Raw genomic sequence first — 11,990 nt, forward strand, 5'->3', positions numbered from 1 at the left:
TCAGAGCTGAAGAGGGGGTGCTGCAGCAGGGACAGGTTCTGTATTCGCCACGCAAGGAGCTCTAAATAAAGGAATGCGTGTGTACAGGGGGGTTTGGAATGTGTGTGTGTGTGCTCAGGGGATCTGTGAGAGGAGGGAGGGGAGGCAGGAAATCAGCAAGTCCTGTGGGCAGAGAACCACAGAATCCCTGAGTTGGAAGACTGGATTTGGATGAGTGGGGTCCTGAATAGTGGCAGCCCCTTACTCCTATCTCCTCCTTCAGGAAAACAGAGGGGACCCGAAAACGGGCTGGAAAAAACCTCCTGGGGCACAGCTCGGGGAAAACACCCACCCGCACGCAGGCCAAGGCGCTCTCCCCAGGCCGCTTTCCCGGCGCCGGTTCTCCCGAACGGGGAAACGAAAGCAGGCGTGGCCGGGCAGGCGGCGCGGGGCGCGGCGAGGGGGCCGGGCCGGCCCCGGGAGGAGGAGCCGCCGCCCTTTCCCCGCCCCCGGCGCCCGGCCCTGCCGCCCGCGCCGCTCCCGCCGCGCTGCGCATCGCTCCGGCCGCAACGCCCGCACCATGAAGGCGCTCCTGCTCGCCGTGCTGGCCGCGGTGCTGTGCGTGGACAGAGGTAAGGCGAGGCTGAGGGGGAACCCCCGCCAGCGCCGCTTCTCTGGGCAGCGCTGCGCTAGGGAGCGAGCTGGGGGCTGGGGGAGCCAGGCGTGTGCTGGGGAAGTTGAGGTTTGGAGGGGATGCGCGGTTCGGAGCGGGATGCGGAGATGTGTTTCCAAAACCTCCCGGAGCAGGAACTTCGGGGTTTCCCCGCCTGTGTGAGCATCTCCGGCCGTGCGGGTGCGTATCCTGGAGCTTCTCCCAGTTTGCGGCACGAACAAAGAGCAGGGCCGGCTCCGCTCCCCCGGTTTTTGTGTTTTTGTTTTTTTTTTTTTTTCGGGATAACGGCGCTGGCTGGGATGGGCTGAGATGCAGCCGAGAGGAAGAAGGAAGGTGGAGGGGCAGAGACAGCCCAGCCCCGGCAATGGCTGATGGAGCAAAGTCACTCGTGGTTCTGCCCCTCCGAGCATCCCCCGGTGCTGCGCTGCCCCCGAAGGGACGATGCTCTGCGGGCTCATCCCTGTCCTGCTGCTCTGTGTTCAGCTACCAAGTTGCCCAAGTCGCAGGGCCTGCCATCCCCTCCTTCCCCCTGGACTCCATTCCCTCTTCCCCTGGACTCCATCCCCTCCTTCCCCTGGACTCCATCCCCTCTTCCCCATGGACTCCATCCCCTCTTTCCCCCTGGATTCCATCCCCTCCTTCCCCCTGGACTCCATCCCCTCCTTCCCCCTGCACTCCATCCCCTCTTCCCCCTGCACTCCATCCCCTCTTCCCCCTGGACTCCATCCCCTCTTCCCCCTGGACTCCATCCCCTCCTTCCCCCTGGACTCCATCCCCTCTTCCCCCTGCACTCCATCCCCTCTTCCCCCTGCACTCCATCCCCTCTTCCCCATGGACTCCATCCCCTCTTTCCCCATGGACTCCATCCCCTCCTTCCCCTGGACTCCATCCCCTCCTTCCCCCTGGACTCCATCCCCTCTTCCCCCTGGACTCCATCCCCTCTTCCCCCTGGACTCCATCCCCTCCTTCCCCATGGACTCCATCCCCTCCTTCCCCATGGACTCCATCCCCTCTTTCCCCCTGGACTCCATCCCCTCTTTCCCCCTGGATTCCATTCTCTCACTATCCAAAAAACTCCTCGGGGCTGTGCGAAAACCACGGACGGTTCCCAAATGTCGCCAGACAAAGCGAACGGGAGAGTTCCGAGCTCTCCCAGCCCCTGCTCAGCAATAGAGGTCCCTGCTTGTTCTCTGAGATGAAATTCGCTCTTTGCTGCCCTTTCCCATTCCCCCTTCCCAGTGGGGATGCGGGAAGCCAAATTAAAGCCTTGAGTCTGGCTTGAGCTCAGCTCCAGCTGGGAGGATGGGCGGCCGAGGCCAAGGCAGTGAAGGGTTCCATCCCCCCTCTAAAAAAAAAAAAACCCACAACTCTTTCAGCTTGAAAAGTTAAGTTTTTATCCTGGCTGAAGCGTTTGTTGCAGGAGGTTTTATCCCCAAACACTTCCAGCGTGTCCTGGGGGGATTTCACAAGAGCTGTTCCCCCTGCTCAAACATCTTGCATATGGATCTTGATAAAGATTTTGCCCAAGAGAATGGAAAAGCAGAATCGGGGCTGAGTGGAAAAGCAACAGCATTTTTCTGATGCTGCCGAGCTCCAGAGTGAGCTTTTAAAGGCGTTTTTCTCGCCTTTCTTTGCAAGAATGATTCAACCTCTTATCTGAAGGAATTCCCCCAATTGCCCTGCTCTGTTTTTGGGAGGTCATTGTTCCTCTGAGAAGCCAAGCAGCAAACAAATAAACATATAAATTCCTCCACTGGTGAAAACAAAGCTTCTCTTTTGCATTGTTCAGTCTTGGGTTTTTTTAAATTTTTTTTTTTTCTTTTCTTGTAACCTTGACCTCCAACTCTTTTACTCCGTCTACAGCTGCATGAAATTAATTCTGCCACCCCTCTTGTGCCTTTTGTCTAAACCCCTCAGCCTGTTTGTGCTCTCAGAACTCTGCAGTGGGTGTTTTTTTTTAGGGCAGGAAGTGTCTGAATATTTCCTTTCCTAAACTCTACCTCTCCTGGAAAGATTTTTTTTTTTTTTTTTCTGTTAAGACAAGGGGTAATGGGCAGGTGTGACAATGAAAAGCGTGGGGATAGGTAGGACATGCAGTGGCAGGAGCAGGGATTGAGTCACGTGGCAGAGAATTTCATGCCCAACAGCACTTTTATGTCATGGCCAAAGATTTCTGGTGTGTTTGTTCCTGGAGCCTTTAATGAACAGCATTGCACCACTCGAGCCTTCAGTGCAGTGAGCAAATACATGTGGGGACATCTGTCCTGCCAGGATGCCCACAGAAACCTGTAATCCACTTCATTCCTGGTGGCTGAAGATTCCTGCCATGACTCAGTTTGCCCCTTGGGGTGGTTGTGGGGTGAAGAGTTTGGGACAGGTCACCTGAGACCTGGGAGCAGAGCTGGGGAGGTCCCACATCATCAAACTCTTATAGATAATATTATATATTACAAAACCCATCAGTGGCTCAGGTCCCCTCCTCCTGCCCCTCTCCTGAAGGCAGGGATCCACTGGGGAATCTCTCCTGGAGGTTTTGACTCAGCTGCTCCCAGCCCTGTAATCCCAGAGCTGTGCTCAGGTAACCCAGGCTTGTTGTGGGGATCCTTGAGGATGCATGAGCCACTCCAGGAAATTCCTGCTTGGGGGGTTGTGGTCTTGGCTTCCACTCCAAAGCAGAGATTTGGCTGCTCTGCTGTGACATTCAGCATCTCCCACTAACCCACTTTAATCTGTTTCTCTGAGATTGTATTTTGTTTTCTTTCCCCTCCTCGGCTGTGGCTGCTCAAAAGTCATTCATCTGAGAGCAATTGTTATTTTTTTTTTCCTCATTTTTCTTGTAGAAAGCTTTTATTTTCCTGAGAGAAACAGGAATGAGAAGAACCTTGAGATGTAGTGCAGTGCTGTGGCAGAGTGGGACAGATGCTGAGCAATATTTATCCAAATAATTATTCTTCAAAATATCCACATCAGGAGCTGCTGAGCCTCAGGGAGCTCTTCCAGGGCTTCACTTCCTTAGGAAAATATTCCAAGGGGGGGTCTACAAAAAAGCTGGAGAGGGAGTTTTTTACAGATATGGGACAAGCAGGAATGGTTCAAACTGAAAGAAAGTAGGTTTAGGTTGGATATTGGGAAGAAATTCTTCTCTGTGAGAGTAGTGAGACCCTGGCAGAGGATTCCCAGAGAAGCTGTGGCTGCCCCATCCCTGGAAGTGTCCAGGGCCAGGCTGGATGGGGCTTGGAACAACCTGGGATGGTGGAATGTGTCCCTGCCCATGGCAGGGGGCTGGAACTGACTGATCCTCAGGCTCCCTTCCCACCCAAACCATTCCATGATTGCCTGATAATCCATTTGTGGTGGTGGGAGCAGGGATGGGGCTGCCTTACCCTTCTCACCCTGAATCACTCTGATTTAAATAAAATAAATACAGAAAGGGAAAGGTGGTGCCTCGTGGAAGGGCTGCCTGGGAGCTCCAAAATCCTGAGTCCATGGAGCCCTGGGAGCAGACCTGATCTGTCTGCATATGTAGGTCAGCAACTGCAGCGTGGATGTGATGCTCCTGTATATAAAATACAGAGATCAAAGTGCCATGGCCCTGCTGAGTCTCTGGCCCAGGCTGTCTCCACAAGCACTTCCCACCCCAAATGCTGTTTTCCAAGCATTTCTCTTTGTGAGGGATGAGGGCTGGGAGCCAGCTGGTCCATCCTGGATAAGCCATCAACAGCCTCAAGTTGCTTCAGGGAAGGTTTAGTTTGGATAAGAGGAAAAATTTCTTCACTGGTCAAATTTTGGAACAGTGGTGGAATCACTATTCCTGGAAATGTTCCAAAAATTGTGCAGCTGTGTTCCTAAAGGCTTGGTTTAGTGTTGAATTTGGCAGTGCTGGGTTAATGGATTCAAAGATCTTAGAGGCCTTTTCCTGAAATGATTCTATAGTTTTAGAATTATATTATATCAAGACCAGGCTTGCAGGTCTTGAGCTTTCTACAGCTGAAAAATCATTTCCAGCTCCAGCTCAAGCATGTCCTGATCTTGGTGCCCAAAGCTGGGTCATGGAAAGTTTGAACCCCTGGTCACACCTGCAGCATTTCCCATCAGTGTCACAGAATCAGAAAATCAGAATGGTTTCACTTGGAAGGAAAAAAAAAAATCAGAATGGTTTCACTTGGAAGGAAAAAAAAAATCAGAATGGTTTCACTTGGAAGGAACCTAAAGATCATCCAGTTCCAGGGTGGCTGAGTTGAACCAGCCCAAATCTCAGAAATTCACCTCTGGAGTTTGGTTTTAAGTTGGCAGCTGTAGTTCAAACACATTCCTGGTGCAAACAGGGGGTGACAGAAAGTGCCAGGCTGTGGTTGTAGAGCTGATAAGCTTTAGCAGATAAGAACTTTAAATGCCTCCCTGAAGCTTGAACCCTTTGCTTGTCCAAATTTTTTTTGGGGGGGGGGGGGAAAAACAATCCCCTATTTCAGGTTGATAAAACTGAGACAGAAAGCGCAGCTGTGGGGCTGAGCTGGAGACCTCCAAGTGAGGACATCTCCCCAGCAGCTCCTAAATGAGCTCTGCCTTTCTCCTGCAGCCCACACACTTGTCTGCTTCTCCTGCTCGGATGCCTCCTCCAACTGGGCCTGCCTGACACCTGTCAAGTGTGGGGAGAATGAAAACCACTGCGTGACCACGTACGTCGGCGTGGGACTGGGTGAGTGCTCCTCCTGCCCCTCACCTGCTGAGCTGCTGCCAGGCTTTTTGCCTTCTGCTGGCTGGGAGAGGGGGGGATTAAAACAAAAAAAAAAAAAAAAAAAAAAAAAAAAAAAAAAAAAAAAAAAAAAGGGAAAGTTCTGCTTAGCAACTGAAGTCGGACCATCCCACGGGAATCGCCGGCAGGAGTCACGTCAAAGCCCACGTGCTGCACCGGTGCCACCCCGGGGGGAGTTTCAGCTGGGGGCTGGGAGCTTGCTGATGAATAAGTGAAAGTGTGGAGGATGCTGCAGGCTCCCTGTGTGGGAAGCTCCAGGGTTGCTGTTCCTGCTGGTTTTTCTGCCTGGTGTTTGGGTTCTTCGTCCCCCAGTCCTGCCTTTGCTTCGCTTCCCGTGGACGAGGCGGGAAGGGAGGGAGGGTTGTGGTTTCCTTCCTGAGTGCCTGCAGAGATTTGGGGGGTTCTGTCCTTCCCAGCTGCTGCTCTGGCAGATCTCCTGGTGCCTTTGCAGGAACCAGAGCCCATCCTGGCTCTCCCTGGCAGGAGGAGGGGGAATTTCATGCCTGACTCTGCAGCGTGGGTGGGTCAGATGCTCACAAACACAGACTGGGAGCTTTTATAAACTTCCCTTTGTAGCCCAGTGCAAATGTTTTCCTCTTTCCTGCCTCTTAACATGGGCTGTGCCTCTCTGGAAATGCAGCCTTGGCTCCCAAGTGTCTCCCTTGAGGAGCCCCAGAGTGGAGCTCAAGAGGGATTTTTGGGATTCTTCACTGGAGCTGTTGTGGCTGAGCACTGGCTGATCCAAAGGGGCTGATCCCTGGGGTGTTGTGAGGTCTCTGGGGGGTTTTTTTTGGGAGCTTATCATGGGTGATGTTGATAAGATGGGGCTGGCTGGGATTCCTGTCTCTGAGAACCACTCCATCCTCTCCGGAGCACTTCATCCTCCCTGTGCCAGCCAGGGCTGTGATTCCTTTGCAGAGCAGGTGGTGTCCTGGTTTGAAGGGCAGGTGTGTGCCAATAAAGGCAGAAGGTTTGTAATGGAGAGTGTAAACCCCCTTCTTCCAAATTAATTTTGAAATTAAGGGGCTCTCAGACAAAGATAGGGGAATTAGGAATTACAATTTTTTACTAGGAAAATTAAAACAGAAATACAATATTACAAAGAACAATCCCAAAAACACTGACAGAGTCAGAATACAACCTGACAACCTGTCAGTCAGTCAGGGTGTTGGCACAGTCCCATTCAATGGTGGCTGCATCCTCCTGCAGTGGCAGATGTGGTTCAGCTGGAGCAGTGCTCCTGTAGAAGGTGCAGTTTCCTCTGAAGGTCCAGGGATGATGTGTCTGGTGTTCCTCTGGAATTCAGTGGGAAGATGGATAACTTGCTGTTCAAAATCTCAGTTTTTATCTAGGTAGGAAATGCTTGGCTCCTTCCCCTGGCTGGAGCATCTCCCAATATTTTATCAGTCATGCAGTGGGACTTAATGGCCCAGCAGCAGATGATATCTTCCTGGAGGGAGGGTGGGTTGTGGAAAAGATAAAGATGATTGCCCCAGCTGGTTTAAAGATGGCCCATTAGCAGATGGTATGTGCCACGGAGATCAGGAATCACTGCCCCACCCGGTTTTAACAGAATACACATTCCTGGCCACACCAACCCAACACAGTTGACCAAAAAAAAAAACCCCAATTCTAAACCTTCCTCTTCTCCCTCCTTTCCCATCCCCAGGTGGCAAATCCGGCCAGTCCATCTCCAAGGGCTGCTCTCCCATCTGCCCCAGCGCCGGCATCAACCTGGGCATCGCGGCCGCCTCCGTCTACTGCTGCGACTCCTTCCTGTGCAACATCAGCGGCGCCGGCAGCGCCCGCGCCAGCTCCTGCCTGCTGGCCCTGGCCATCCTGCTCAGCCTCCTCTACGTGCTGCAGCCTGGCCAGTGATGCCAGCCAGCCAGCACCTCCTCTCTCCTGCTGTCTGCAAGGAGATGCTCTGTTTCTCAGCAGGTGATTGTTTCCCAGACTTTTTTTTTGCTCTTCCAAGCGTCGGAGACCTGGGTGGTTTTGGCTGAGCTGTTCTTCTTCTCCTCCTCCTCCTCCTCCTCCTCCTCCTGTGGACGCCTCTCGCTCCTCCTTGGCCAAGGTGGATGATTTTTGGAAGGGTTTTTTCTGCTTTTTCTACCTGTTAATAACAAACCCCCACTTCCCACCAGCTCCCCCCTCGTTTCTAAGGTTGGTTAAACCAGGCTGGGACTCTCTGAGAACAGATGCACCCCAAGCACCACCAGGCAGTGGGAATGCAGGATCCAAAGGGAGACACATTCCTGGCCCCTCGCAGCTGCAGTCTCTTTTTATAAAATAATCTCGTTTCTTCTGATCCTGGGCTGACTTTTCTGGAAAACCAATGCCATGTACCTTGTCCTTCCAAGTTCTGTAAGTGCCAGACCTGAATAAACTTGCTCCTGTTGTTACCTGAGGTGGGAAGTGTGTGTGATTCCTTGCTCCAGGGATTAGGAACTCTTATGGAAAATCCCAATATTGTACCCAGCACGAGGGTCCCTCACCTTCTTGAGCAGCTTTTGGGTGCTTCAGATCCTGTCCAGCTGTGAGCAGCAAATCCATCTCCTCCCTGCTGCTGTCCTGCCTGATAAAAACATCTGGGCCAGCTTGGGAATGACTTTTCCAGGTGCATTTTCCAGGTTTTGGGGTCTGAGTCACCTCTGATGGAGCAATTACCCACAGCAGCAGGACTCTGAAGTCAATCTGCATTTTACTAACACTTGGTGCCTCAGTTTCCCCACTTTGGACTTGTCATGGAGAGCACCACAATGGCCATACCTGAGTGACTGTGGGCAACAGGTCTGAAAATTTGGAGAAGCCAGAGGAGAAGATGTCAACACCCAGATCTTTAGGTCCAGCCTGCAATGCCTGATGGTGCCCATGGACTGCTGGAGGTGACTCCACCACCCACCCAGCCTTCCACATCTGCTGCCCCTCAGCTCCCAGGATCTTCCCAAGGTTTTTGCTGGAAGTTCTCAGCTGTCCCATGGGAGATGTGTCCTCCTGCCCTCTGTGTCATCTGCTTGCCTGTGGACCTGCTCGACACAAACCAAGCCAGAATTCAGCCTTAAAGTTCCACCTTCAAGCTTTTTGTCACTTCCACTGATTGATCAGGAGTGCACTGTTTTGTGTTTGGTTTTATTTTGCTATTTCTGGCAGCAAAACCCAGGTGTTGGCACATTTTAGCCTTGTACCTGCTTCTCCTGTGTCAAAACCCAAACAAAAACTCCACAAACCTTCAAGCTCCACTCTGTCCCCTCTTCAAGGAGTGATAAATGAAAGGTGGATGCAGTTGTACAGAAATACTGGTAACAAAAGTGGTTTTATGGCTTTTCCCCCCCCTCCCTTCTCCCTCTCTTTTAATTAAAGTGACACAGATGTTAATGACAGCTTTTCCAACAGGAGGGATGGGTCAGTGGGATGTGATCTGCAACTCAGTGCTTAATTTGGGAAGAATGCATCACTTGTGTTGGTCCTTGGATGTGCATCCTCCTGGGACCTTGGGGCCTCAGGTGCCCCACAAACCTTTGCTATGCACGTGGAGCACAGGGAAAACTGGGGAAAAACTCCTTAAACTGAGATGAATATTCCCCAGCTTCCCTGTGCCTCAGCCTTCCTCCCAAAATGGTTCCAAACCTCCTTTTTTGGGTTCATTTCTCCCTCAGCACTTGCTGTGACACTGGGGTGGCACCCAGAGCACTCTACATTGAATTTAGGGGGCTCTGTCTTCTCTGGCCATCTGGAAAAAGGTTTTGGGGTTGGTTTGAGGCTTGCAGAGAGCTGAATTTCAAAGCCATCAGCTGTGTCCTGATGTCCTTCCATGCTTTGATGAGGATCCTGGTGGTGCCACACTGGACAGCCCCATGGGCTGAAGATCTGGTTGTCTCCTCCAGGCACCATTTCTCTCCTTTATTGGGGTTTCTTGGCCAGTGCCAAGGACTTGGTTGTGCCAGGGAGCAAAGGCTCACAGGAGGAGCAGCCAGAGGCTCTTATCCCAATAAATACCAAATTATATTCATGGCATTGCCAGGGGGCTGAGCTGAGGGTTGGCTGGATAAATTTACCATGGAGATTTGTTTTCCCTCCTCGCTCTCTTTTTGTCTCTTCCTTCCCCTGTACTCTAACCTAGAATATGGAAAAAGGGATATTTTCAGTATTTCCTTTCCTGGCAGAGATCTCTTGGATAGATCCATGTGTGTTTGAGAGAGGGAGGGGGTGACAGCTTGTCACAGTTGAATCCCAAACATTTTCTCATCAGTCGTGCCAGCTCTCTACTATTCCTGGTCCTATTCTAGGTTTATTTTTTGCCCCCAAATCCCCAGAATGACAAATCTGGTGAGAACCTTGTCTGTTGTAAAACCCAGACCTAAAAATGGGCAGGTGGAGTAATTAAAACCATGAATAATAAGACAATAAGTAGGGATATATGAAGTGTGGGTTGTTAAACCAAATGCTGGATTTGGAATTTGAGGGGCTGTGGTGGGACAGCCCTGAAGTGCTTTGGATGTGTTTCTGTGGAATGAAGAGATCCAAAATCTGAGCAGGAAACTCAGATATTCACTTGTTCTGACAGGACAAGAGGTGATGAGGGGAGGAGGTTTGGCTCCTTAGAAGCATAAAATATCCTGGAAGAGTTTTTATGGAACTTAAGAGCTGGAGTGAAATACCTGCCCACTTGTGTTCCTGAGAAAATGGTTTCAGTGCTTCCATCCTGGAACTCACCAGCAGCTGCTGCCATCTCCCACCACCCCACCAAGGGCTCCAATTTTTGTGGATTGTCTAAAAAATGCTCAAAATCCATTTGTGGCATCAGTGCTTCCCACCCAGGATCTGGGAGTTTGCTGTTTGCCCCAGAGAAGGACTTCAAAATGAGCACAGTTCTTCCAGCTGGTTTTAAGAATTTTTTGTTCTTTTTTAAGGGCAACATTTCTTTTGGAAACCACCAACCTGATGTGACTTTCTTGCTCCAACAGAACAGATGATCAGCTGTTTAATTATTTCTCCAAGGATCCACTTTGCTGCTCCAAGGATTGCTGTTGATTTGCTCAAGTTGGGTTTTTTTTTTGGGAAGGGATTTGTCTCCCAGGGACTTTATTTGCTGTGAAAAAAGGAGGATGTGGTCCCACCACCACCTGGGGGGGGTGAGCCCATGGAAAAAGCAGATGTGCACATCTGGATGCTGGAGGTTTAGGGCCCTGCCCCCTGCTCTGGTTGGGATGTTTGGGATGAAGGATCCTTGATGCTGAAGGAATTATTTCACCCCTCTCTGAGGCTGTGGAACAGGAATGGGAGCAGGAACACCCAGTTTTGCATTTTGGGTTGGTCCTGCCACCTACTGGCTTTTGCCAGAGGAACTCAGAACCCAAATCTCCAAAATCAAGGCAGATGAGCTGCCTCAAACCAAATGATTGCACCCAAAGCAGAGAATCAGCAGCAGCAGAGACAGATTGAAGGTTTTAATTCGTCCAGCTTTGCTCTGATTGTGGAAATTGAGAAATAAAAGGCTTAAGAGGCTTCCCAAATCCAACATTTTCCATGGGAATGTTTTTTCCCAGCCCTAATCCTCCTGTTTCATCAAATGAAAATATATGAAGCCAGTAAAATGTTGCAGGATAAAAAAAATTAAAATATTGGCACATTTTATTTCAGCTTTGTTGGATGATCTGAGATGGTTTCCCTGAAATGTTGATTTTACTAATCCCTATCTGTGAGATTTGTAACTGTGTATTATCTTTATTGTAACAGGATAAGCAGGATAAAGAATCCATCCCTTTAAATATATTAACCTAAGTATAAGTGAAGTGTATGTTCCATCTTGTTTCTTATACTCTAATAAAAAATATATGGAATTAATAAAAAAAAAATACACTTGGAAGGAGATTTTTGGGTGGTTCTGCAGATGTTAACTCTTGTTTTGTGTGGAAGGAAAGTGCCTGGATTGTATTCCAAGCTCAGGGCTGTGGGCTGGATAAAAGGACAAACCAAATTTAGGGACTAAAGGAGGGTTAAGTGGCTACATTTCATCTCAAGGCCATTGGAATCTCTTCCTGGGGATGAATGAAGGGATTGTCTTTGCCTTCCATAGCTCATAAATATCCTTGACTTGCCTGTGACCCTGCTGGGAGTGGAGATGGGATTGGACCTTGGGGAGAGGGTGGCTATTTTGGGCACAGAAAGGGCCCTGTGGGGTGTCCCTGGGCAGCTGCTCCTCTTCCTGCACTGCCAGGGACACACAGACACAGGGACAGACAGACACAGGGACACACAGATCCCCCCCCCTCCCAACATTCAGCTCTGCAAAGTTCTGCCATTCAGATTTTTGTTTTTGTGGGATCCCAGCTGGATCCCATGGGATTGTATTCCCTGGGAAATGTGAAATAACAGGGATGGGCTCAGGAGTTTCATTCCTTTTCCCTGGATTATTCTGGAGGATAATTCCATTGCCACTGCAATCCATGTTGTGCAGCCTGGTTTGCAAGTGGTTTTTGGGGTGGGAGGGCTCCGGTGGTGACAGGGAATATTCTGGGGGACACTGCACAGCCAGGGGGTCACAGAAGAAACCTGCACATCCCTCCTGCCTGGTGCCCCCAT

The 11,990-nt window shown here is 50.6% G+C and overlaps 1 protein-coding gene across 1 annotated transcript; it reads left to right on the plus strand.

Moving 5' to 3' along the window:
• Positions 1-437: 437 nt before the first annotated feature.
• Positions 438-7,815, plus strand: LOC130250178 (lymphocyte antigen 6E). Its single transcript, XM_056485616.1, has 3 exons — positions 438-611; positions 5,229-5,348; positions 7,075-7,815. Exons 1-3 carry the CDS (start codon positions 560-562, stop codon positions 7,281-7,283), a joined length of 381 nt encoding a protein of 126 aa, XP_056341591.1. The 5' UTR covers positions 438-559; the 3' UTR covers positions 7,284-7,815.
• Positions 7,816-11,990: the final 4,175 nt, after the last annotated feature.

This window comes from Oenanthe melanoleuca, chromosome 2, assembly GCF_029582105.1.
Source record: "Oenanthe melanoleuca isolate GR-GAL-2019-014 chromosome 2, OMel1.0, whole genome shotgun sequence".
Taxonomy (NCBI): Eukaryota; Metazoa; Chordata; class Aves; order Passeriformes; family Muscicapidae; genus Oenanthe; species Oenanthe melanoleuca.

What these genes read in the sequence shown, in the direction of transcription:
- LOC130250178 (XM_056485616.1), top strand. Translation starts at nt 560, where the DNA reads ATGAAGGCGCTCCTGCTCGCCGTGCTGGCCGCGGTGCTGTGCGTGGAC. An exon ending in GGTGCTGTGCGTGGACAGAG is followed by an intron (nt 612 to 5,228) that starts GTAAGGCGAGGC and finishes TTTCTCCTGCAG; the next exon opens with CCCACACACTTGTCTGCTTC. An exon ending in GTACGTCGGCGTGGGACTGG is followed by an intron (nt 5,349 to 7,074) that starts GTGAGTGCTCCT and finishes TCCCATCCCCAG; the next exon opens with GTGGCAAATCCGGCCAGTCC.